The 24,251-nt window shown below is 37.4% G+C and overlaps 3 protein-coding genes across 8 annotated transcripts; 1 reads left to right on the top strand and 2 right to left on the bottom strand.

The window, feature by feature from the left end:
• Positions 1–2,604: 2,604 nt before the first annotated feature.
• On the bottom strand, positions 2,605–9,544 carry LOC137807848 (ubiquitin-conjugating enzyme E2 4). 6 transcript variants are annotated; one of them, XM_068608672.2, is made up of 7 exons: positions 9,408–9,544; positions 7,781–7,852; positions 4,844–4,923; positions 4,394–4,508; positions 4,077–4,129; positions 3,719–3,847; positions 2,605–2,936 (listed from the first exon to the last, which is right to left on the bottom strand). In XM_068608672.2, exons 2-7 carry the CDS (start codon positions 7,822–7,824, stop codon positions 2,800–2,802), a joined length of 558 nt encoding a protein of 185 aa, XP_068464773.1. In that variant the 5' UTR covers positions 7,825–7,852; positions 9,408–9,544; the 3' UTR covers positions 2,605–2,799. The 6 variants fall into 6 exon arrangements, with proteins under 6 accessions (XP_068464773.1, XP_068464774.1, XP_068464776.1 ...); XM_068608673.2 differs by having other exon boundaries at positions 7,781–7,855; positions 9,408–9,472; XM_068608675.2 differs by having other exon boundaries at positions 2,605–3,379; positions 9,408–9,472.
• Positions 9,545–11,462: 1,918 nt separating this feature from the next.
• On the top strand, positions 11,463–14,588 carry LOC137805647 (uncharacterized). The gene has a single exon (XM_068605588.2). The coding sequence runs from the start codon at positions 11,463–11,465 to the stop codon at positions 14,586–14,588; it is 3,126 nt and encodes a 1,041-aa protein (XP_068461689.2).
• A 7,570-nt stretch (positions 14,589–22,158) lies between these two features.
• Positions 22,159–23,842, bottom strand: LOC137807849 (RING-H2 finger protein ATL48). The gene is made up of 2 exons (XM_068608677.2): positions 23,646–23,842; positions 22,159–22,558 (listed from the first exon to the last, which is right to left on the bottom strand). Exons 1-2 carry the CDS (start codon positions 23,704–23,706, stop codon positions 22,386–22,388), a joined length of 234 nt encoding a protein of 77 aa, XP_068464778.1. The 5' UTR covers positions 23,707–23,842; the 3' UTR covers positions 22,159–22,385.
• Between the last annotated feature and the right edge of the window lie 409 nt (positions 23,843–24,251).

Genomic DNA, 24,251 nt, shown 5'->3' with positions numbered 1-24,251 from the left:
GGCGTGTTTTGTTACATCATAGAAGCATTTGGGTCGCATTTAAATTGAAATGATGAATGTTAATTCCTATAAATCATAATAGCTACGGGCTGAGAAATTGATTCAACTTTCACATGTTTGGAGGTGATGATAACTAGAGATATCTTGAAAAGACAAAAAAGTAAATGGTAGGGTCTTGTATTTTCGCACGCATGGCAACTAATTAAACCTATGATGGTGTCTTTCCAAAGTAGGTGTGAAATGCAAATAAAATGGTGTTGGTGCCCTTGGTAACCAGCAAGTCAATAACATGGGTTCTGTACTCAAGCAGATGTTATTCCTGAACAAAACTGGGGCTGAATACCTGTTCTCTCAAGCAATCATAATATACAGGAAAAAAGACAGAAAATTTGTAAGGTAAAACATGAGAACAGAAGACACAGACACAACCAAAACTATCTCATGTTTTTTTAGATCTATTTATTAAAAATGCATCATCACTTCCTCACGTCAACAGAATGCAGTAGCTTACTTACAAGAAGTAGTAGTTTGTGCAACTTTGATTTCAATTTAAAATGACAAAACTATGTTTAAAAATTGAAAAAAGAAACAATCTTGTGTGGTGTTGTATAGTCTTCCTTTAAATAGACGATCCTATCGTTTGTCACATGTATAACTAAACTCTCTCCTTTGATATATCTCCTTCTTGTTTCATTGAAATTGTCATGCCATCACTTAAACTTCACTCTTGCTTAGACTACATCTCTTGTTTTTTAGATGTTTATCATGTTGCATTTCAGCTTGATTTCCAATCAGCATCAGACCATATTAGCTTACTTATGCATGGATGATAAATCCATATACTTGATTTAATTTATCATCAGCTATTCTACTTCCAGAATCTCCCCATGCGTATAAGTCAAAATAAGTCAAAGCCTTAGCTATGCTAGCAGCAGCATTAAGTCTTTGTACCCTAGTTCAAAGATTGGCCGAGGTGTTTGCGGGTTGAATTAGCCAGAATTTTAACAAACCTCTTACTAGCAGGTTGAGTTTATGCATTTTTTAGCTATGTCCAATGCAACTTGAATGTAGTCACTTATACTTAAACTCATCACAACCTATATAATGAGTTAGTTTGAATTGGTTCAGGTCAAATTTGACTTAATCATAAATAAAATCCAACTAAATTTAAATAAGTTGGATTATGTGAAGTTGGGTCCAACTCTATAAATGGGATAGTTGGAAAATTGGCCACTTTGAAATCTTGATAGAATTCAAAGAATTTTCATATTTCTCAAAGAACTTCTATCTCATTCTTCATCAATTGTTTGAGAGATTGAGTTTAATCTGTACTTTCTATTGTCATCTTAAAAGGATTGGCTTTGCTATGTTTGGCTGTTGGAGTGCAAGTAGACCATTATCTCCTAGTCGATGCAACTTTTTTTTTCTGTAATTGATTTTTTGTTTGAATTACAGTAAGATTTGGAGGATTTTAACTATTTACTGGTAAAGTCCCTCAATTTCCTGCAATTATAAACTACAATGACTTTGCTCTTAATTCTTTGGTTTGCACGGAGCAAAGGGCAGGATTTCATGTTTATTCAAGCTACATTGATTAGAAACATTGATAGAAATTTGTAGTTATAATATAAGTATGAAAAAATTTACAGTCTTTTTTCTTAAAAGTCACTGTAATATGTAGCTAATAAACTACTAATTACCATTTATTTAACATCCCTGGTTTTGGAATAAAAACATACATATTCAGCCTCCAAAAGAGAGTATGAAGAATTACGTAAAAAGTTATAAAATAACTAGTATACATATTACTATAATTATGTAACTTCATATCAATATCATGTTAATAAGAAGTGTAAGAGAGAGCTTCTGCTCATTGGCTGCAGGAAAGAAGAAAATAGAAAGCTAGGCAGAGGGAGTTTTCAGGTGAGAGAGTAGAAAGAAGGAAAGGATCAAGCTTGGAGATTCGCTAAGGTTATGAAGTTGAGCAAATTCATCCCTCTATCTCTCTCTACATCTTCATTTTCTTTTTCTTTTATTTGCCTTAGGATGTTAAGGTTGATGAATTTCTGAACCTAATTTGTGGCCATAGTTTTATACCTGTTACTTGATTATACAGTTGGACCTGGGTTAGTGAAAAATTATTACCATGCGTATAATATTTGTAAGAAAGTAATATTTATACAACTAAAACGAGAGAATTAATTAAAAGATGTTATGCTTACTATTATTCGTAGATGTTTATGACCTTAAATGACTTCTTTTTAGGATCTTTTAAACCTCTTTTAAGTAGCTAAAAAGTTATTCAAAAAAGGACACAATTAAAATTTTATAATTCGGCTCTAAAAAATTTTAATGATTTTTTTACTCTTGACTACTTAGTCTATATACTGATGTTAAGAAGAAGAAGAAAAGTTAAGCCATTAAGCAAATTTGTCAAAACTATCCATTGGTGTTCTTGAATCAAGACTCCACTGACAAGAAGAAACATATTTCCATAACTGGAAGTAATATTGTTAGATAATTATACAGGAGAAAACTGAAATTTTGAACATGTATCAACATCTTTTTTTTTCAAAGTAATGAAGTACACAATGTAAAATTCGATTATAGCACTAACTATATATTATATTATAGCTTTTCATGAAATTACTGAGGAATGAGAATTGTAATTTTACAAGCAGAAACAGTGAATATAATCCCTACGTCTTATAATTGAACAGGTAACAATGATTTAATAATGCTTTGATTGGTATTACATGGACCCTTTAAAAGGTATAATTGGAAGATCATTAAACCAGTTTAAGGATCAGCATGACCAGGAATGTCATCATCACTAGATCCACTGTCTTCTTCACTGATGTCTTCGTCATCTCCACTCTCCTCACCAGCTGTAGAGTTGCTATTGTTTTCCTTCTTAGCATACCGCTCACAATACTCTGTCCCCACAAATAGCAGAGCAATTTTTATATATCTTTTGTCACCATGAAATAGCCCCCCAATTCACCAAAGCATCCTAACTTTAGAAATAAATCCAAACATTAAGAAATACATGAAGCAGTCTCGGGTACAAAAAATATCATCGTGTTTGAATAATTTACAGCCTTTGGTAAAAATATAGTGCTGAACCATTGCATTGCATGACACAACTTCCTGATCTTGGCTGGGCGCGGGTGTTAAGAGAATAAAAGGGGGGTAAATACGGGTCCGGAGCACTAGCACGGTTTTATCATTACAAACCAAAGTCCAGATGTGATTCGCCCAGGAGGTTAAAGTTATTCAATCAGAAACCAATTAGTTACGGAGATCCTCCATTAAGCGCATGTAATCACAATCGTAGTTGAAATGCAATTCAATTTTGGTTTAGAATCATGATTCTTACCTATGGATAAATAAAAAAACTGAAGGTAAGAATTGAATTATAATTCCATTCTGACTAGAATTACACAACAAATTGAATAAAAAAAATGATCCCCAATTGGCGGTGGCATGATGACCACAACGCGGTGAGGAAACGATGATGAAAATAGTAGTGGTACTAACAGAAATAGGAAATCAATTCCAATGTCCAATTCCCATTCTATGCACAAATCCATGCACCAAACAAACACTGGCAATCAGCAGACAATAGGAATTGTATTTGAATAACTAAAATAGAGAAACCAATATAACATGTCTTCAATTATCAGAAAAAGTAGCACATAACAAACAATATGCTCACCTTTAACTTTCTGATCATACAACTTTTTATCCTTCATCATTAACGATGCTGCATCGCCATTGAGAGGATCTGAAGCATTTGGATAAAGCAGGAGTTGTGGAAGAAAAACTTCAAAGACATTTAGAAGATCTGAAAACACACAAGAAACCTTGGTCATTTTCAAGAAACAAAAAACATAACAGATTAGCCAGAAAAGGAGAGAGGACATTAATGAAGGAGGATATTCTATATTCATGTTGAATTTTCGTTCAGATAATTATATACCTCAGAGTACATAGACAGAAATATGACAAACTAATAGAACCTTCAGACGATGGATACTTGAAACTTTTACTATGAAAGCGTATAACTGAATTACCAAACATTGGGCTCCAAGATTGGTTAATGACATCCAAGCAAACAGAGCCAGATCTGCAGTTGATGAAATGTGCAAAGCAGAATCAGTCACATTAGCAAGCTGTTTCCGTGACTTGATACTCCTAAGAAATATCTTGCACAAAATCCCAAAACAATGAAATATAAACAGCAGAAAAAAATTACTGACATGTATCATGGAACCCAAATATAAAAAAAGGAAATAATCCATTGACCCATATTAGTGCAGAAACTACATAGAGCAGAAGAAATATTCACCCAAAAAATTAAAGATTGACTAATAGCATATGAAGTGCTCACAACTCATCGACATTTGGGTGGAATATTTTGTTCACAAAGCCAATAGAAGGGGATTTATATGGGTAAGCATCAGGAAGCTCAACACGAATTTTCCAGACTCCACCTTCATAAAGACCTGCAACAATCACGTAAATGTGATCAATCAAGGAACAAACAAATAGATTAAAGACAAGCAATTGGTCTTTGTGGTCACAACCCATTTAAAGACAAGGAAACCAGTGTCAAGCTAGAATATGAAATGTGACATGCAAATATTATATGGAAAATTATGTTGATAGAAATAAAGGAGCTTCTCATCAAAGTCTTTTTGTCCTCCCATTTTCTCATGAGAAAGGAAAAAAAGGGAAATACTTGGTTTAAGAAAAAAAATAGTAAGTAATTCTTAGTACACATTTACAGTTTCATTTCATCAAACAAAAGAGTAGGTTAACCATGGAATTTTGACAGTACTTTCTTTTGGACCATGAAACTCAACATTGAATTCACTAAGTCCATCGTTTATCGTCTCCACTGTATAATCACTCATCATCCTGAAAAAAAGTAGGGAATATTTGAGAAATATGACTACAAAATGTTTTTGCTGGAGTGATCAAGCATACATGACCATGTGAATAAAATGCCAAGAATGATAGTCTTGGACTCTAAGTTCATCCGAAAGATATAAGGAACAGTCATCAACATGAATTTACAAACTAGCACATGCATACGCTTTCTAACTCTAGAAAAATATAGTACATTAGCATCATTTGATCAATGCCAAATCCCACAAAAGGTTCAAGCCTTTGACACCATTTGGACAAACATTTAACAAGTACTTATAGCAGAAAAAGAGAAAAAATGAATGGAATTTCTCTCCTTAAGTTAAATTAACTTTTCATATGTCAACTTCAAGAGAAGTTCGATGATAGAGCTTTTGAAAGTTGAGCTTCAAAATTAATTTTAGCTTCCGAGAGAAACAGAGGTATATTTACCTTTTTTTCTCCTATAACTGTTCGTTGGAAAGTTCATTCATACTAGGCTTTTGCGACTTTTTTTTTTGGGTCTTATGCACATACTTCATAAACCTCACCAATCATGCAATGCATTTGAAGCATATAAAGGTCACTTGATAATTTTGTTCGGCACAAGTTACTAAATTAGATGAAGCCCATATGCCTTCATTTCAATTGCTGTTATCAATTTCAACCATGCTATTCCATCCATAACGACATCTACGCGTTCATTGTGATAACATAGCCTATAAGTACCATACGGCACCGCATAATACTATCGCTTCTTTCAGCGTAACAACTTTCATTTAGGTAGATAAAATATGCATAAATGATATTGCTACCAAGACACCAACATATCATCCTTACTTAGTCAAATACCTATATTAACTCATTATATGACCAAAAAAGTTGCACTAATTGATCGATGTCAAGAATAACAAGTATCATATGTTATTAAAGACATTTATTTTTTGGGAGGAAAAAAAGGAAAATGGAGGGAATGGGATCGATTTATAATGAATTTACTTTCACTAAGTACTACATGGTTGAAGTTTACTATATCATTCAGCATTTAAAAAATGTTTCTCTGAAAAATAAAATCATAAAAAAGCAGTGGTTTAGTCCCCTACCACAGGGAAATATGATGGTATGACACCAGAAAAGGCACCCTGGGGAAAACATAAACTGCCAACAGACTAAGACTAAGTAACCATGTTCTTTTTCGCTTCTTTTTAATTTCCTCAATTGTTTTAGTAATTTGCAGATCCCTATTCCCACTAAAAAAGGTGAAGTCTATGTTATGACTAAAATTCAGCTTATGCTAAAACGTAATGTGATGGAGAATCCTAAGCAATTTTTATCTTTTTAATTTTGAAGTTGGTTTCTATGCTTGGCATATCATGCTGTGATGAATTTGATTGTCACTTCCAGGTGATTTTTCATGACAGAAACAGCCAATTCATAATCCTGCCTTCTCTCATGAATGTTAATAAATGGGTAAAACAAATTTCCCATTAAGTATTGCATATCTAAACTTAACTCTAAGGTCTACATTTTATCACTTAGCCCTCAATTTGATTTTAAGTGAAAACATTACTTTTACAGTCAAATAATTATGTTTCGTGCACATCATGTGACCATCACAAAAACTGAAGTTTTTCTTTATCATGAATCCCCAAAATTTGTTTTTTTATTACTCTTAGAATGAAGAACTCAGTCAACTCCACAAAAATTAAGGGGTTTCTACACTTTAAAAGCACTGCATGATTCATATCTCCAATTGATAAGAGATCTGAACTATCAAGGAGACACGTCCTGGTGGCCACCACTATAATCCACTATAATCCCCAACTCGACCTTCATTATCAAGGCCGCACTAAGTAGCCCTTTCCAACCAAGGGGTGACTGCAATTAAGGCAGTTTTCCAACAATCACATTAGCCCCCTTCAAATCTAGTTTTCAGGGTGTTGTTACCTTCTTGCTGATCAACTAACCAGATATTTTAACTTGAAAACAACACTGAGTGGAGTTAGAAATTTGTGAGAGTGAGGTAGCCAATTGTCACACCATGGAAGTGGAGAGTTTTTAGGATTAAAACTTGCACCTTGACTACTCTTAGGACTATAAATACAAGTGCTAACCCTTTTCTAAAGGAGCTTAGAATTGATAAAGAAATGATGTCCAAGTTTGTGCACAATTTATCTTCTTTGCTCACTCATTAGCACTAGTTTTGTGTCTAGCTTAGAATCACTTAGGAGTTGGCCTCACCTCTTCTAAGTTTCTATATTCACCAACCAAATTCATCTTCTCCATTTAGTTTTCTTCATCCATTTAACCCACACAATGGACTATCAAACAGCAACATATAAAAAATTACAAAAAGCTACATGGATTCAACATAGGATTACGTCATATTTTAACTTGAAAACAACACTACACGGTATTTAGTGATTAACAAAAATAAAAATTATGGTAAGTTAGGAAAGGCGTGTACTTCAACGGATTTGGACGGATTTTAATCCTTTATAAATCTTACAAACTACTATATATAATGGCTGTTTCATTTCAACAAGTAGTCCAGGTCCTTCTGTGTAATAGAACTTTAGTTTAAACAGGCTTCTCTTTAAGCCAAATTAAACTTACTGAAATTTACCCACATTATGAACGTGGACGTGGGTTCAAGATCAAATGATACCTCGTGAAGATAACCTATAATGTGCCAAATGTGCTTCTTCATCACGTCATGCCAACAATCAAAACAAACAAACCATAATATATTTCAAAGAATTTAACAATATACCGATTGCCACCCATTTATAGAAAAAAATATACAACAAATAATTCAAACAGTTTAAAATAATGTAACCATAAACACTCAATAATAAAATCTACTTACAATTTCATAACATCCATTTCTCTTCTCTTGCTTGGAGATGACATTTTGATTATACAAATCACTTATTTCAACCTGCTAGAGATACAATAAGGAAAATTTAATATCTGCCAATGTACATATTTGTTCTCATCTTCCCCAAAACAGAAGATATAAAAAACAAAACCTAATTTCGATGTGCAGCCTATATAAGCTCAATTCATTTCTGTTAAATTTAAAATAGGATTAGAAACTTGATATATCCTAAAATGTTTGTGGTGGTGCCCTACATATCAAACCAAAACATAATTTTGCCCGTCAAGATTCACCACTTTTGCTGATAAATGATGCAGAGAAGCAGAAAACCCAAGTATAAGAAACTTTGCAATTGTTTTGATGCAAAAATCAGGAGCAAGAAGATCTCTATTAATCCATAAATAGAAGCCTCATCTGTGAAGAAAGACACCCTATATCATATAAAGATAGTGCAGAGTCGAAGAAATTATCTTTTTCATTGAATGTTCAAAATATCATTCGACTACAGAAATTAATTCCATTCACTTAATCTCTTTCCACACAAATACTGCCCCTCGATTTGGGGTTTTTTTATAAAAATATAAAATAAAGCAATTAATGCAGTTGACAATTTAAAGGGGGTCTTGTAGAAAGAACGAAGAGAAACTTCGCAAAAGAGAGGCAGTATGTATGAAGGGTAACAACTTGATTACTTTTAGAGAAATAGCTAGTTTTTTAAAAGCTTGCTTATAACACTTGAAAGAATAAGCAATTATTCTTCCGAAATAAATGCACATTACCCATGGATCAAACAGAAAAGGACAGAGTGGAGAAGGAAAATTAAACACAAACACAGACATAGTTGTTTACGTGTATACTACATAGCTCTGTTCATCACAGAGCATACTTGCAGAACTTTACACTACAGGCAAACTTAAACCAAATTCCTACTCAGTAAAGAGTAATCCTTCAACTACGATGAAGGCAACAAAAACGACCCCTTGCTTCAGAAGGACAGAAGAATACTTAAGCTGATGAAAATTTCCACCCCAATGAGACAAACACTATCTATGTGAATAAAATAGGAACCAACATTATCACCCTTCCGAGTATTGAAGCACAAAGCTAACAGGTCCAAAGGAGAACACCAAGCAACAGTGACTAATGAAAGGGTCTTACGAATGCACAGAAAAAAGCTATACAAAGTGCGTGATACACAACGTGGCACAAGTGCACGCTTCATTGGCACGAAGTGCAAATACATGAAAGTCAAAATCTTTTGCAAACGACTGCGTCCATTTGAAACAAAGGAAAATACCCAAAATTCCTTGTCTTACTTGGATAAACTTCCTAGCCAGCAATTCGGAAACGGAAGGCAAAATGAGAAAAGGCATATTTGCGTTAATTGAATAAAACCGATACCGACAAGCAAGGTTACAAAAGAGCTATTATAGATTCCGGTAGAAAGATCTATGGCTGACCCATTTAACCAAAGATAGAGGGAAAACAATGCGTGCACTGCTATTGCTAAGCATGCTTGAATTAGTGCAAAATCAAAAGGAAGAGAGGATAAGAGAGAAAAAGTGCATTGGCATAAAAGAAGTGAAACTATAATTTGGGGGAAATGATGGCTTGCCTGAAACCCTTGTAGCGTTTTGGTGATGGCGTTGTGATCAGAGAGTAATTGAAAAGAAGAGAATTGAGAAAGGAAATGAGGAGGAACACATATATAGGGAGTGGGTGGGTGTAAGGGAGATAGAATGTCGACGTGGGACATAACACGTGTTCTAGAAAGGTTCGGCAACGTGGCAATTATGTTTCACCATTTTTCTAGTAAGTACAATTCCTATTAATTACCGAGCTAATTCCAATTTATTACTCTAGGAGGTACAATTTCCACTTCACGTGCATATATTATTTCTTCAATCAGTTAATGCTAAAATAACATGCTATGCTCAATTTTTCTAACTATATTCACTTCATTTGATTTATATATAACCCTCATATTGTTCGAAAGCACAATTTTTCATAAAACTAAAATTTATTTATGAGTTTTATTCATGACTTTAATTGATAATAACTATGTATTAAGTGTGCCAAGTATGACCATTATTTTTCTATTATAATATATATATATATATGACAAGTAAAAGATATTTATTTTAATAAAAATTTATATAAATGCTTCGTGAATTTATAATTATATTTCAACCATTTTACATATAAAAAAAACGATTTTTTTTCATGATACTGAATTTTTAAAACTTTTATATAGATCTAAACTAAAAGAATAATGTAATGTTTTCATAAAACATATTATAAGATTGGATGGATAAAATGAACTAAATTTAACTCTATGAAAAAATATATTGAATGCAAATGTAGTTTCAAGAAACTAAACTAAATGACAATAATTTGTGTAAACTAAATTGAGTTGTTTTTAAGGTGATTGAACTACTTCAAATGATTTTATAAATAGTAATCTTTTATATAGAAATATCTTATAAAATTAAGTATTTATAATTAGTTAGTTAATAAAACACGCACTTTAAAAATTATTAAAAAAAAATTATTAAATGCCACAGTTTTAGTAAAAAAAAAAAAGTATTTCACATATTTATTTTGAAAACAATATCAGCTTAAATTAAATTTAAACAACAAAAATTGACTGAATAAAATAATATCTAAAAGAAACTATAAAAAAATATCACATATTTAAACTATATGTTATCTAAGACGAATTTAATAAATAAGGTTGTTATCATAAAAATAGATAGGTTACTTAATTGTTACAATCTTCAAGTTTTTTACTCTGATTGAATATTAATTCTCATACTTTAACTTTGACAAATTTAATTATAAATATGTTTGTGTAACAGTATAGTTTAGTTTTAGAAGTTTAATTTTCTAAGAACTTAGTTTTTAAAAATAAAACTTGGAAACATTTCAGTTTATTTTTCTTACAAAATAATTTATATCTTTCAGCTTAAGCTTAATGCAAATCGTTACAAGTTCAATTGAATATTTTTTTTAACAGGAAAAACGTTATATAGCCTATAAAATCTTAATGCATGTTGTACCGGTCGGTACCGGACGACCGCGTTGTCCGAATTAAATTATCTAATTAAGCAAGGAACATGGTTACACGTGGGACAAGTATACCGGTCAGTACCGGACGACCGCGTTGTCCGAATTAAATTATCTAATTAAGCAAGGAACATGGTTACACGTGGGACAAACGGTTACAATTCCCACTGAGTAACAAACACACGTGAGCACTCCTTGGATTTTCGGGAACACCCCCTAGATCCCAGGAAACCATCTAACACGACTCAAGGACCACAAAACACGTCGCGACCACTAATGACCCAGAGGGCCCAAGCCCAAAGGGACATACAAAAGAAGAGAAAGAAAGGGAGAGAGGTATGTTTTTTCAGATTATCAAGGATTCTCACTGAGAGAGATTACTGACTTGAGCGTCGGAGCACAATCGCAGGTACCCCCACCGGCTGACCGAGGCACGCGAGGAAGAAGGAAACTCGAAGGACAAGACAACCAAGACTGAAGCAGACACCTTGTATCGACGTGGACCAACATTACTCAGTCCCCAATATCCATACAGGTACAATTGGCGCCCACCGTGGGGCCGAGTAATCATTATTCCCAGACCCAAAGATCCCAACGCTTGAAGATGGGCTCAACGGCAAACAACAACAACAATGATATCTCTGAAGAGCATAGGACCATACTACAAACCCTCCAGATTCAGATGCAGGAGTTACTCCAAAAAGGGGTCATCGATCAACTTCGCCAGGATGAAGAAAGGAAAAGACGAGAAGAAGAGCGTCAACAACACGCAGAAGAGATAGCACAATTGAAAGAACAGAACAAGAGATTGTTGGATAGACTTGAGCAATCTGAACGCGAAGGGCATTCACGTGCACCTTCTCCATCACCGTTCCAATCAGGAACGAGAACAATAGCCCAGGCTATACCTCACACGTCACTCGTTCAACACACCCATCAGAGTGTAAAGCCAGTAACCCCAAACAAGGTAACAAACCCGAAAGGCCATCCGTTCACTGATGACATCATAGCCACTCCTCTCCCTGACAAGTGGAGGGGCCTAACGATAAACCTTTATGACGGTTCCACAGACCCAGACGAACATCTGAATATATTTAGAACTCAAATGACCCTCTACACAACCGACCGAACGGTATGGTGTAAAGTCTTCCCCACCTCTCTCAGGGAAGGCCCCCTTGGATGGTTTTCGGACCTTCCACCCAATTCCATTACAAGCTTCGACGCTTTGGAATTGAAGTTCACCACGCAATACGCCACAAGTAGACCTCATCGGACATCCTCCATGTCTCTTCTAAATGTCAAACAAGAAAGGGGAGAATCATTGAGAACATTCATGAACAGATTTAGCAAAGTGTGTATGAACATTCGTAATCTTAATCCAGAAATAGCCATGCATCATTTGGTCTCGGCCATACTACCGGGAAGGTTCACTGAAAGCCTTATCAAACGACCTCCGTGCAATATGGATGAATTAAGAACAAGAGCAACAAAGTTCATGCAGATAGAAGAACATATTGACTATCATCGAAAAACTTATGCTGAGAACACGGACAAGAGCAAAGGGATTCGTCCCCCCACAGTACCAACCGACCGAGAACGACATCGCCCCAATAGGGGTCCCCGTTTCCACAACTACACTCCCTTGATTGTACCAAGGGGTAAGGTTCTCGACGAAGCACTGCAGATTGAATTGATTCTGGCATTGAGGCAATCACAAACCCCTCCCAATGCCGACACCAGTAAACGTTGCCAATACCATCGTAACTATGGCCACACGACCGAAGGATGCCAAGCACTGAAAGATAAAATTGAAGAGCTCATCCAGGCCGGTCATCTCCGCAAGTTCGTGAAAACCACCATCACTGCACCCAGGTCACCCCAGCGTGATCATGATCCCCGAGAACGTTCGGGACGAAGAGACGACCGGACCCGTGACAACCACTATCGTTCAAACAGAAGAAAAAGAAGCGAAAGTCCGATCAGACGAACGAGGCCTAAAAGCGAAAGCCCTGAACGTAGAAGTCGAACTAAACAAAAAGTTCGCACAGTCATCAATACAATCGCTGGACCGGTGTCGCTCGGTCAGCCCCCTCAAGAAATTAATTACATTGCAGGTGGCTTTGCGGGTGGAGGATGCTCTAATTCAGCAAGGAAAAAACATTTGAGAGCAATTCAATCCGTTCATTCGACTTCCACACAACGCCGACCGCATATACCACCAATCACTTTCACTGACGAAGACTTCACAGCAATCGATCCATCTCAAGATGACCCCATGGTAATAACTGTGGAGATAGATAAATTTGCAATTGCAAAAGTTTTGGTAGATCAGGGTAGCTCGGTCGACATCCTGTATTGGGAAACGTTTAAGAATATGAAGATTCCAGAAGCAGAGATACAACCCTACAACGAGCAGATAGTTGGTTTCTCAGGGGAAAGAGTGGATACGAAAGGATTTATCGATCTATACACCACGTTCGGAGATGATTACCTCAGCAAGACCATCAACATACGATATCTACTCGTTAATGCCAATACATCGTACAATATTTTGCTCGGTCGACCATCTATCAACAGATTGAAAGCCATTGTCTCAACTCCTCATTTAGCTATGAAGTTCCCCTCGGTCAATGGAGATATAGCAACCGTGCATGTAGACCAGAAGACAGCACGAGAGTGTTATGTAGCTAGCCTGAAGGTGGAGCCAACCCGAAGGCTTTATACCACGTCAGCCGAACGGACCACAGAGCGAAGAGGTCGGTCAACAGAAAGACGCTCTAGAGGAAGAGAATCTAGAAGACACTTGGTCGCTTTAGTCGATCTAGATCCTCGACTGGATGATCCCCGAATGGAAGCAGGGGAAGATCTTCAACCCATATTCCTTCGGGACAAAGACCGGAAAACATACATGGGAACATCCCTCAAACCAGACGACCGAGAAACGATCGGTAAAACATTAACAAAGAACGCTGATCTTTTCGCCTGGACAGCTGCAAACATGCCAGGGGTAAAGTCAGATGTGATTACCCATCGATTGTCTGTTTATACAGAGGCCAGGCCGATCGCTCAAAAGAAAAGGAAACTAGGTGAAGAACGGCGCAAAGCCGCACGAGAAGAAACAGACAAGCTAATTCAAGCTGGTTTTATTCAAAAGGCCCACTATACGACATGGCTAGCCAATGTAGTGATGGTAAAAAAGACGAATGGAAAATGGAGAATGTGCGTAGACTACACAGACCTTAACAAGGCGTGCCCAAAGGACTCGTATCCCCTACCTACTATCGACCGGCTGGTCGACGGTGCAGCCGGTCATCAAATCCTAAGTTTCCTTGATGCTTATTCAGGTTACAATCAAATACAAATGTACCACCGTGATCGAGAAAAAACCGCGTTTAGAACAGATTCTGATAATTTCTTATATGAAGTCATGCCGTTCGGCCTCAAGAATGCAGGAGCCACATACCAGCGACTCATGGATCACGTATTCCACGACATGATCGGTCGGAACGTAGAAGTATACGTTGACGACATCGTCGTCAAATCAGACTCTTGCGAACAACATGTTACTGACTTAAAAGAGGTTTTTCAAGCCTTGCGTCAATACCGCATGCGTTTAAACCCGGAGAAGTGCGCGTTCGGCGTAGAAGGGGGGAAGTTCTTAGGCTTCATGCTCACACATCGGGGTATAGAGGCTAATCCAGAAAAATACAAGGCAATCACCGAAATGTGAAGTCCCAACGGACTCAAAGAGATCCAGAGACTAGTCGGCCGTCTCACTTCGTTGTCTCGATTCGTACCTAAGCTTGCCGAACGAACGAGACCCATCATAAAAATTCTGAAGAAGACAAGTAAATTTGAATGGACAGATGAATGTGAACAAAATTTCCAACAGTTAAAAGCATTTCTGGCGTCTCCACCGGTCATCCAGAAATCGAACGCACGGGAACCCATTGTGGTCTACCTCGCCGTCTCCAATGAAGCGGTGAGTTCCGCTCTGGTACAAGAAATTGAAGCGGAAGAACGACCGGTATATTTTGTAAGTCGAGTCTTACATGACGCAGAAACCCGGTACCAAATGGTCGAAAAAGTTGCCTTCGCTTTGGTCATTACCGCACGACGAATGCGGATGTATTTCCAAAATCACAAGGTCATTGTTAGGACTAACTATCCCATTATGAAGATTCTCACCAAACCTGACCTCGCCGGACGAATGATAGGTTGGGCAGTCGAACTGTCAGAATTCCATATCGAATACCAACCCAGGGGAGCCATCAAGTCCCAAGCCCTCGCCGACTTCACAGCAGAACTCACTCCCTATCCGACCGAACAAACTCCCCGATGGACACTATATGTAGATGGGTCATCAAACAGTCGTTCGTCCGGAGCAGGAGTTGTACTTGAAGGACCAGGGGAGATTGTTGTCGAACAAGCCATGAAATTTGAATTTAAAACTTCCAATAATCAAGCCGAATACGAAGCTATAATCGCAGGTTTGCATCTGGCGATTGAATTGGAGATAACAAATATAACTTGTAAGAGCGACTCCCGTCTAGTCGTCGGACAACTTACAGGGGAGTATGAGGTAAGAGAAACATTACTCCAACAGTATTTTCATTTCGTAAAAAATCTTCTAAACAAGTTCAAAGAAATCTCCTTCCAACACGTACGGAGGGAAAATAATACTAGGGCGGACGCTCTATCGAGATTGGCTACCCTAAAAAGAAAGGCGTCCACCGGTCGGCCATACACGTGACCCTGGCTAAACCAAGTGTTGGTACCGAAGAATGCATGGCGACTGACACCCAACCTAACTGGATGACTCCCATAAAACAATATCTGACCGATGGTGTATGCGATCCACATTTGGAGAAAACGATGAAGTTACAAGCCGCCCGATACATACTGATTGGGCAAGATCTTTACAGGAGAGGGTATTCCCGTCCCCTCCTAAAATGCCTTGGTCCAGAACAAGTCACTTATGTAATGACCGAGTTACACGAAGGGATATGCGGAACCCATTCAGGAGCGCGGACTATGTCCGCCAAAATTCTAAGAGCTGGATACTACTGGCCGACCTTACAGGGAGACTGCACTGAATACATTCAAAAGTGCGTGAAATGTCAAGAGTTCGGCACCTTATTGCACCAAAAACCAGAACACTTGCACTACATCCTATCCCCTTGGCCGTTCGTGAAATGGGGAATGGATATTATCGGACCTTTCACACCCGGAAAAGGGCAATGCAAGTCCCTACTGGTGGGTATAGATTACTTTACCAAATGGATTGAGGCTGAACCACTAACAGCCATCACCGCCCGGAACGTACAAAGCTTTGTGTGGAAAAACATTGTCTGCAGGTTCGGCCTACCTCAGATCATTATCACAGACAATGGTCGACAGTTCACCGACCGTGGGCTAGCTGAATTCTATGAGAAACTTCACATCAAACATATAACGAGTTCGGTCGAACACCCTCAAACCAACGGTCAGGCGGAAGCCGCCAACAAAGTTATTCTCAGTGAGTTAAAGAAGAGACTTGGCCCGTCCAAGGGAAATTGGACTGAAGAATTATTAGAGGTTCTGTGGGCTTATCGTTGTACTCCCCAGTCAACAACTCAGGAAACACCTTATAGCCTGACGTACGGCACAGAAGCCATGATTCCGGTCGAAATCGGCGAGCCTTCACTACGCCGACAGACGTTAGACCTAGACTTAAACAAGGAAAGTCTCCTAGTCGGCCTCGACCTCATCAATGAATTAAGGGACAAATGCAAGATAAGGGAAGAAGCATGCAAGGTACGAGCAGCACGAAGGTACAACTCCAAAGTGAAGCCACGAAGCTATCAGAAAGGAGATCTAGTTTGGCGCATGCGCAGCGACGCCCGGAAGGACGGAGGAAAGTTTTCAAGCAATTGGGAAGGTCCGTTCCGCATCTCCGACACAGCAACAGGAGGAGCTTATTACTTAGAATATTTGTCAGGAAAATCTGTACCGAGAACGTGGAATGCCACGCATCTCAAATTCTATTACAGTTGATGAATAAACTTAGTGCACTCTTTCCTCGCTCGGTAGTTTTATCCCTAAGGAGGGTTTTCTACCGAGAAGGTTTTAACGAGGCACTTTAAATCACCAATCTTGGTCAGAAATTCAATTAATTCTCCATTCATTCGGTCGAAATACATAACTAAAGTTATCCGAATTATAACTTAAACGTTATTCACCAATCTTGGTCAGAAATTCAATTAATTCACCGTTCATTCGGTCGGAATACATAACTAAAGTTATCCGAATTATAACTTAAACGTTATTCACCAATCTTGGTCAGAAATTCAATTAATTCACCGTTAATTCGGTCGGAATACATAACTAAAGTTATCTGAATTATAACTTAAACGTTATTCACCAAACCTTGGTCAGAAATTCAATTAAATTAATTCACCGTTCATTCGGTCGGAATATATAACTAAAGTTATCTGAATTATAACTTAAACGCTATTCACCAAACCTTGGTCAGAAATTCAATTAAATTAATTAACCGATCATTCGGTCGGAAGATATAACGAAAGTTATCCGAATTATAACTTAAACGTTATTCACCAATCTTGGTCAGAAATTCAATTAAATTAATTAACCGATCATTCGGTCGGAAGATATAACGAAAGTTATCCGAATTATAACTTAAACGTTATTCACCAATCTTGGTCAGAAATTCAATTAAATTAATTAACCGTTCACTCGGTCAGAAATTCAATTAAATTACCTTAGTCAGAAATTCAATTAAATTATATATAAATGTCCAAGTTACGCGCGACATCAAATTCTTCATCAAAGCACCGTCGTCCGGTATTAAACTGCGTGGTAATAGCAACATGAAAATAAATTCGATAGTAAAAAGTAAAATAGTTCAAAACACGTCACAAAGCAGTAAAATTGTCTTTAGCCCACACCCCGGGCCCAGGTAATGAAAATATTAAACAATATCAAGGGTGTCATCCGGTTGCATCGACTCCTCCGACGGTACGGTATCATCTGCACGTGGCATCTCAGCTATAGGACAGATTGTTTGATCATTCTCTTCGGCCTCCTCGTCCCCCACAGGCATCAGACGGCCGCCCACAACATCCATGTTCGAGTCGTATCGCTCATCGTCGTCCGGCACCCCATGGAAAAAGGCGACCTGCCGAACTCCCTGCCTGAATGACTCTTCGTTGATGCTCAACATGAACCCTTGAAGCTGTTCAACTTGAGCACTCAACAATTCTTTCTCCGCGGCCAGTTTTTCCCGCTCCTTGATGGCATCTGCCCGTCCTGCTGCTACTTCTTCTAAAGTAATCTTTAAAGCCTCATGCTCTTTCCTGACCAACTGAGCACCTAATCGACAAACACTTTTTCGTTCGTAAGCACTGAGCGAGCCGCCTTCAGGGTAATCAACTTATAAAACAAAGCAGAAATCCATTTGTTTATTCAAATCCACTGCCTTCAGGGCATCCTTCAACGAGACGACCAAGTCATTGAGCTGCGATTTCAATTTTGGAATCGAGACTGTCTTCACTCTCCTTAGCTCGTCCCCAAGAGCCCTGGTTGCCACAGCCGCACGACACTGCAGCTCAACCGTCTCCTCGACCATATCTAAGGTGGGAATGGTAGCAAAAATTTCCTCGTCCTCCGGACGCAAGTCAAATTGCATTGTAGGTGCCACCCTGACGGATGACACCAATAAGCTAATGGGACTGCCCGACGAAGACGAAGCGTCCGTCCTAGGCACCTTAACAGGACGTCCCCTCTTCTTTCCTTGAGCGGGAACAGGGACGACCTCCACCGGAACGACCTCCTGCTCAGTCATCCGCGGGACAATCCCAGCGATGGTGGCTATTTTACTCTTCTTAGCCTGCCTCTTCAGACTATTCATATATTTCTTCAAACTCGGATCCATGCTCACAACAATTTCTGCACCACAAACACGAAGGTAAGATACAAATATGCTATCAGCCGAACGACCGCAAGAAGAAGGTGCTCACCATTTAGGTCCGCCCACTGCTTGGGCGACCCGTAAAGGGCTATCAGTTCCCGCGTAGGGAGCCTACACGGTAGTTGATTCACGACCATCAAAATCTCTTGGTCGATGGGGGACAAAGATTCCCAAAGCCGATGGTCAAGGGAGGTGGGATTCTCCGTCCAATGGAATGGAAATTTTGTGCTTCCATCGGCATTATAGAATAGATCCCGGCCGTCCGGCTCGACAAACACTTTAAGAAAGTAATCTTTAAAATTCTTATACGAGGTAGTAAAAGCAGCAAAGCGTACGTTCCCCGGACGACTGGATAACGACAACCAACCTACTGGGTACTCGGGTACGTGTTATAATAATATAAAAATGATTCGGCGGTCGGCAGGAGTCCAAATATCTGGCAAATAACTCGAAAGGCTTGTAAAATAGCCCACGAGTTAGGGTGCAATTGTGTCGGTGCGACATTGAGAATCCGAAGGATACTCATGGTAAAATCATCAAAAGGTAAACTTACGTGTAAATGGGAAAACAAGGTACTATACACAAAGAAAAAGTCGTGTGGAGCATTCTCCCGGCCATGACACACACGGTCGGTCATATCGCATATATCGACATATAACGCATCGGCCGGGCAATCCGGGGTTAGAAATTTTTTATGGGTTGATAGAAACTGATCTAATTTATCCGAAGACTTTATTTTACTGGGGATTCGAAGAACGGTAGGATCAACCCAATCATAACTTGGGCCGTCCGATGCCTGACTCGCACCGCGAGTCAAAGACGAGCCCGCGACACTCGAAGACTCCTCAGAAGAAGGCATGACTAACCTTGAAATGAAGAAGAAGACACTGGCGGCAAAATCGGCACCTAGCAAAACAGAGCAAGCAACCCAAAACTCAGAGCAAAAGGAACGAAAAACCCTCAACTCTACAAATGAAATACTATTTATAGGCAAAGAGATGGGAAGCAAAACCCCTGCGTTCGTCTAACACCATTAGATCAAATCTAATCCAACGATCATATACGCTCGGCATACGAAACGGCATGTAATCCCTACCATTCAATCGATCCAGATGTGACAGCATCCCCAAACGGCAACTCTGCCATGCGTCACATCTCTGCCACACATTAATGATGCCAGTTATCACGCATTGTTTCAATAACCCCCTGAGCCTTATACGACTCTTCGTCCTTACATGACCTCGAGCCTGGGGGGCAAGTGTACCGGTCGGTACCGGACGACCGCGTTGTCCGAATTAAATTATCTAATTAAGCAAGGAACATGGTTACACATGGGACAAGTATACCGGTCAGTACCGGACGACCGCGTTGTCCGAATTAAATTATCTAATTAAGCAAGGAACATGGTTACACGTGGGACAAACGGTTACAATTCCCACTGAGTAACAAACACACGTGAGCACTCCTTGGATTTTCGGGAACACCCCCTAGATCCCAGGAAACCATCTAACACGACCCAAGGACCACAAAACACGTCGCGACCACTAATGACCCAGAGGGCCCAAGCCCAAAGGGACATACAAAAGAAGAGAAAGAAAGGGAGAGAGGTATGTTTTTTCAGATTATCAAGGATTCTCACTGAGAGAGATTACTGACTTGAGCGTCGGAGCACAATCGCAGGTACCCCCACCGGCCGACCGAGGCACGCGAGGAAGAAGGAAACTCGAAGGACAAGACAACCAAGACTGAAGCAGACACCTTGTATCGACGTGGACCAACATTACTCAGTCCCCAATATCCATACAGGTACACATGTTATATTGAAGATAATTTCAATAATTATAAGAAAATAACATTTTCAATTTTATAATGTAATCAATGGTACTAAATAAGATAAAAGTTAATATTTTTTTTTATAAAAGTATCTTTTGCTTGAAAGTGTAGAATATTTATCTAAATTTGTTATGTTGTATTGTCTTTTATATATATATATATATATATATATATATATATATATATATATATATATACTTATTAAGAAAAATTATTAACATCATTTGATTGTATTAAATTTATTTAAAAACTATTATGATTTTAAAGAGAAAAATTTGTTAAAAAGTGTTACAATATTTATATACTTATGACTAGGTACTAGAAATATTTATATAGTGAGTGTTATTTGAAAAGTAATATAGGTAAGATATGTGTATTTGGGCTTAAGTAAGCTAGCAAGGTGAGCCACCTATACTACACTACACCAACCATACTTGGCAAATTCTTCCTACACCCAACATTTTTCAATCTGCACCCAACACAATTTAAAAATTTCCAAAAATAACCTTTATTCTGGAAATGAAAATTCAGAATAGAAAATAATATATTCTGGAAAAATATATTCGAGAAAGCTTTTTGTGTTCCAAATATAAAAATCCCAAAACAAAAATCAAAAGCCTATTTCAGATAAAAAAATTCGTAATATAAAAAATAATTGCCACCATACTTTCGGTTTATGACTGGTATACTTTCATTTTATGACTTGTATGTGATTTTTCGACTGCCTAGGTTCCACTTTTTTACCTATTTGTATAATCATATACAAACAATATTATTTAAATGAAATTTAATACTTTTTTTAGAATCTACTAATTGTTAAGAGTGGAATATATTAAAACTATTTAGAAGAATTAGTTAGTATGAAAAAAAATCACTAAAACAGTGGAGTAGTGAAACAATTAGTCCATCGGTGGACCATTAGATAAGTATTTATATGATGAACGATGCAGATCAAATATGAAAAAAAGCGGATATAGCCTATTTATTTCACTCTATATTATCAGTTTTATTTTAAAAGCAGTGAGTGTGACCTTCATCATCTTCCTGGCGGTGGTTTGTCCTGTGGTAACGTCGTCAACAGCAAGTTCAGCACTTCAAAGCAAGACTTTTACTAGTTTTTCTTCTTCTTTCATTTGCATATTAAAAGTGAAAAAAAAAAAGAATTAAAAGATGTTCAATTGAAAATAAGATGAAAAAAGTAAAAAGAAAGATAAATAAAAATAGATGAAACTCAAGTTTTTTTAAATGAACAGCTGCTTTTAAAAATGTATTTCCTGCTACTTTTATTCCATAAACATACTTACCAGTCCATCTTATTTCTCAGTAGCCAGTTCCATTTTATTTTTCACTAACCAAACAAAAGTTTAGTATGAAAAAAATGTAGTTTCAATACTCATTATACACCTAACATTCATGAGTGAAAAAAAAGAGGCTAAGCCAGATTTCCAACAAAGGGAAATACAAAAATGCATGAGCCAGTAATAATTGAAAACCAGGCTTCCATATAATTGAGTGCTTATTTTATTGTAATAATAACTATAAAAAAAAGTACATTAGGGTGAACTCAATCGTTGTGTTCAGATAAAACTTTAAAAAATGAGATGTTTGGCAAGGGGTTTTGGACCTCAAATGATCGAATAAGATATCACATAAACATATATAACTAAAACCCACAAGGAACCACACAATTACAAGCTTCAACTTTTGTTTAGGGCCACTAAAAATTTAACTTGATCGCCAAGGATTTTCTCCATAATAAAAGGCTGTTCCAACCATGAGGGCTACTGTAGCACCTTGAACAACCACACGAGCCCTCATTAACTTCTGACCTAACTGAGAATTACCTTGTCTAAAACTGATTAAGCCAGCCGTTAGAACACCAGCAGTAACAAGTGCACCTGAAAGTGACACAGCAAATTTAACTAACAAAAGTTGAATGACAGTCATAAAAAGAACAAGCTCCAACCAGCGAAACAGAAAAAAAACACAAACATCAGCCATCTCCAGTCACCAAAAATGTAAGATCGACGTCCCCCCAGGCCAATGCATACTCCATTCCAAATTACAACTTAAATTTAAAATTATCAAATTCCTTATTTCTTCCTTTGCAAATGCAAAGAGATAATTTCATTTGCACATTCGCAAGCAGAGTGAATGCGAATTTATTGTAAAGGGAAGCCCTACCAGAATGCTACCATTATGCACCCCATGTCCTTCACATTTTGTCAATCTTAAAAAACAAGACTCTTGTTCCCATTATAAAAGTGAATTCTAAGCTCTTAAGTTACAGGAATCATTTTCTAAATCCATAAGCATAAAATGGCCAGCAACAGCAACTTAGTAACTTGATTGATCACACACCCAAAATTAGTTGATTCAATTCAAGCATTGCACATAAAGTCCAGAAACCAAAGTAAATTTCTTGCATTAACATATAATCCTTCATAAAGTAATGGCAAGGTAATATAAATCCCGATAACATACATATAAGCATGTTCGGCACATCAATGGCAAGGTAATTCTTATCTTTTTCACATTATGTCTTACAATAAGGAAGGTGCAAATTATAATTATAAATCTATAAACTTGGTGTTTTTTTTGCCCCCTTTCACATAAGGCAATCCCAGTAGCATATCACTCACAATTTGTCTTTACCCTCTTGTGTTAGCGCAGTCCCAAGTCCACACAACAACCCTAGATCATACCACCTTTCCTTCGAAACATGAAAGATTCCCTCCTAAGGTCATATTACAACAATTTCTTACTCCCCAAGTCCATCCAATATCTGTCTAAAACAACAAATAGTTTGCTAATTATAAACCCTCTGAACCCTTTTATCCATCAATCTTCTTTCCAGTGAAAAAAAAACGGAAATAAATACTGACGAATGAAAGAAAACAAATAGTACATGAATATAACAAACGAAAGATGTGGAGAATTGAAATTGAAATTGAAAGCGTAAAATTGAAGAGGCGAGGATTTTACCAATGGGGACAAAAGGGTTCCGCACTCGCTTCTTCTCTTGTTGAAGAAAATCTTCAGTCATCTTGAGATGAAAGGAAATCGAAGTTGAAATTGAGCCCTAATCGGAGAAGCAAAGAAGAAATTAGATGACAAGAATGAATAAATATATGGAGACGAATCTTGCAGGTGGCCTTGGCGTGGGTGCTTGGACACAGCAATGCCACATACCATTTTATTTATTTAGGAATACACACCCTCTCAGTTTTATTGTTTTCTCACTACAGCAAAATCATTTTAAATTTTTGCTTTACAAAATTTGATTTTTTTAATATTCAAAATATATAATCTAGTCTGTTTGATTTTAATTAAATATTACAAGAATAATTTATCTTCTCTTTTTATGAATAGTGTGAGTATTACATTATACTTTTTTTAAATATAATTTTGTTCATTTAACATCATTCCATAAATAAACTACTAAAAAAAATTTAAAATACATTTTTAACTAAAACAGTATAAAAAAAATTACTTTAGCTAGCTATCCTTAATTTACTCAACATTTTAACCCTTTTATCATCACGATTTTTTCTAACGTAATGGAGATTTATTAGGTTAATGGTGCTGTTT

This window comes from Phaseolus vulgaris, chromosome 3 (genome assembly GCF_051622355.1).
Source record: "Phaseolus vulgaris cultivar YP4 chromosome 3, ASM5162235v1, whole genome shotgun sequence".
Classification (NCBI taxonomy): Eukaryota; Viridiplantae; Streptophyta; class Magnoliopsida; order Fabales; family Fabaceae; genus Phaseolus; species Phaseolus vulgaris.
This window is presented reverse-complemented; position numbering and strand designations above follow the sequence as displayed.

What these genes read in the sequence shown, in the direction of transcription:
- LOC137807848 (XM_068608672.2), bottom strand. Translation starts at nt 7,824, where the DNA reads ATGTCATCTCCAAGCAAGAGAAGAGAAATGGATGTTATGAAATT. An exon ending in GTTTCATGGTCCAAAAGAAA is followed by an intron (nt 4,509 to 4,843) that starts GTACTGTCAAAA and finishes TGATTGTTGCAG; the next exon opens with GTCTTTATGAAGGTGGAGTC. An exon ending in ATCTTGGAGCCCAATGTTTG is followed by an intron (nt 3,848 to 4,076) that starts GTAATTCAGTTA and finishes GTGTGTTTTCAG; the next exon opens with ATCTTCTAAATGTCTTTGAA.
- LOC137807849 (XM_068608677.2), bottom strand. Translation starts at nt 23,706, where the DNA reads ATGACTGAAGATTTTCTTCAACAAGAGAAGAAGCGAGTGCGGAACCCT. An exon ending in GAACCCTTTTGTCCCCATTG is followed by an intron (nt 22,559 to 23,645) that starts GTAAAATCCTCG and finishes TGTCACTTTCAG; the next exon opens with GTGCACTTGTTACTGCTGGT.
- LOC137805647 (XM_068605588.2), top strand. Translation starts at nt 11,463, where the DNA reads ATGGGCTCAACGGCAAACAACAACAACAATGATATCTCTGAAGAGCAT.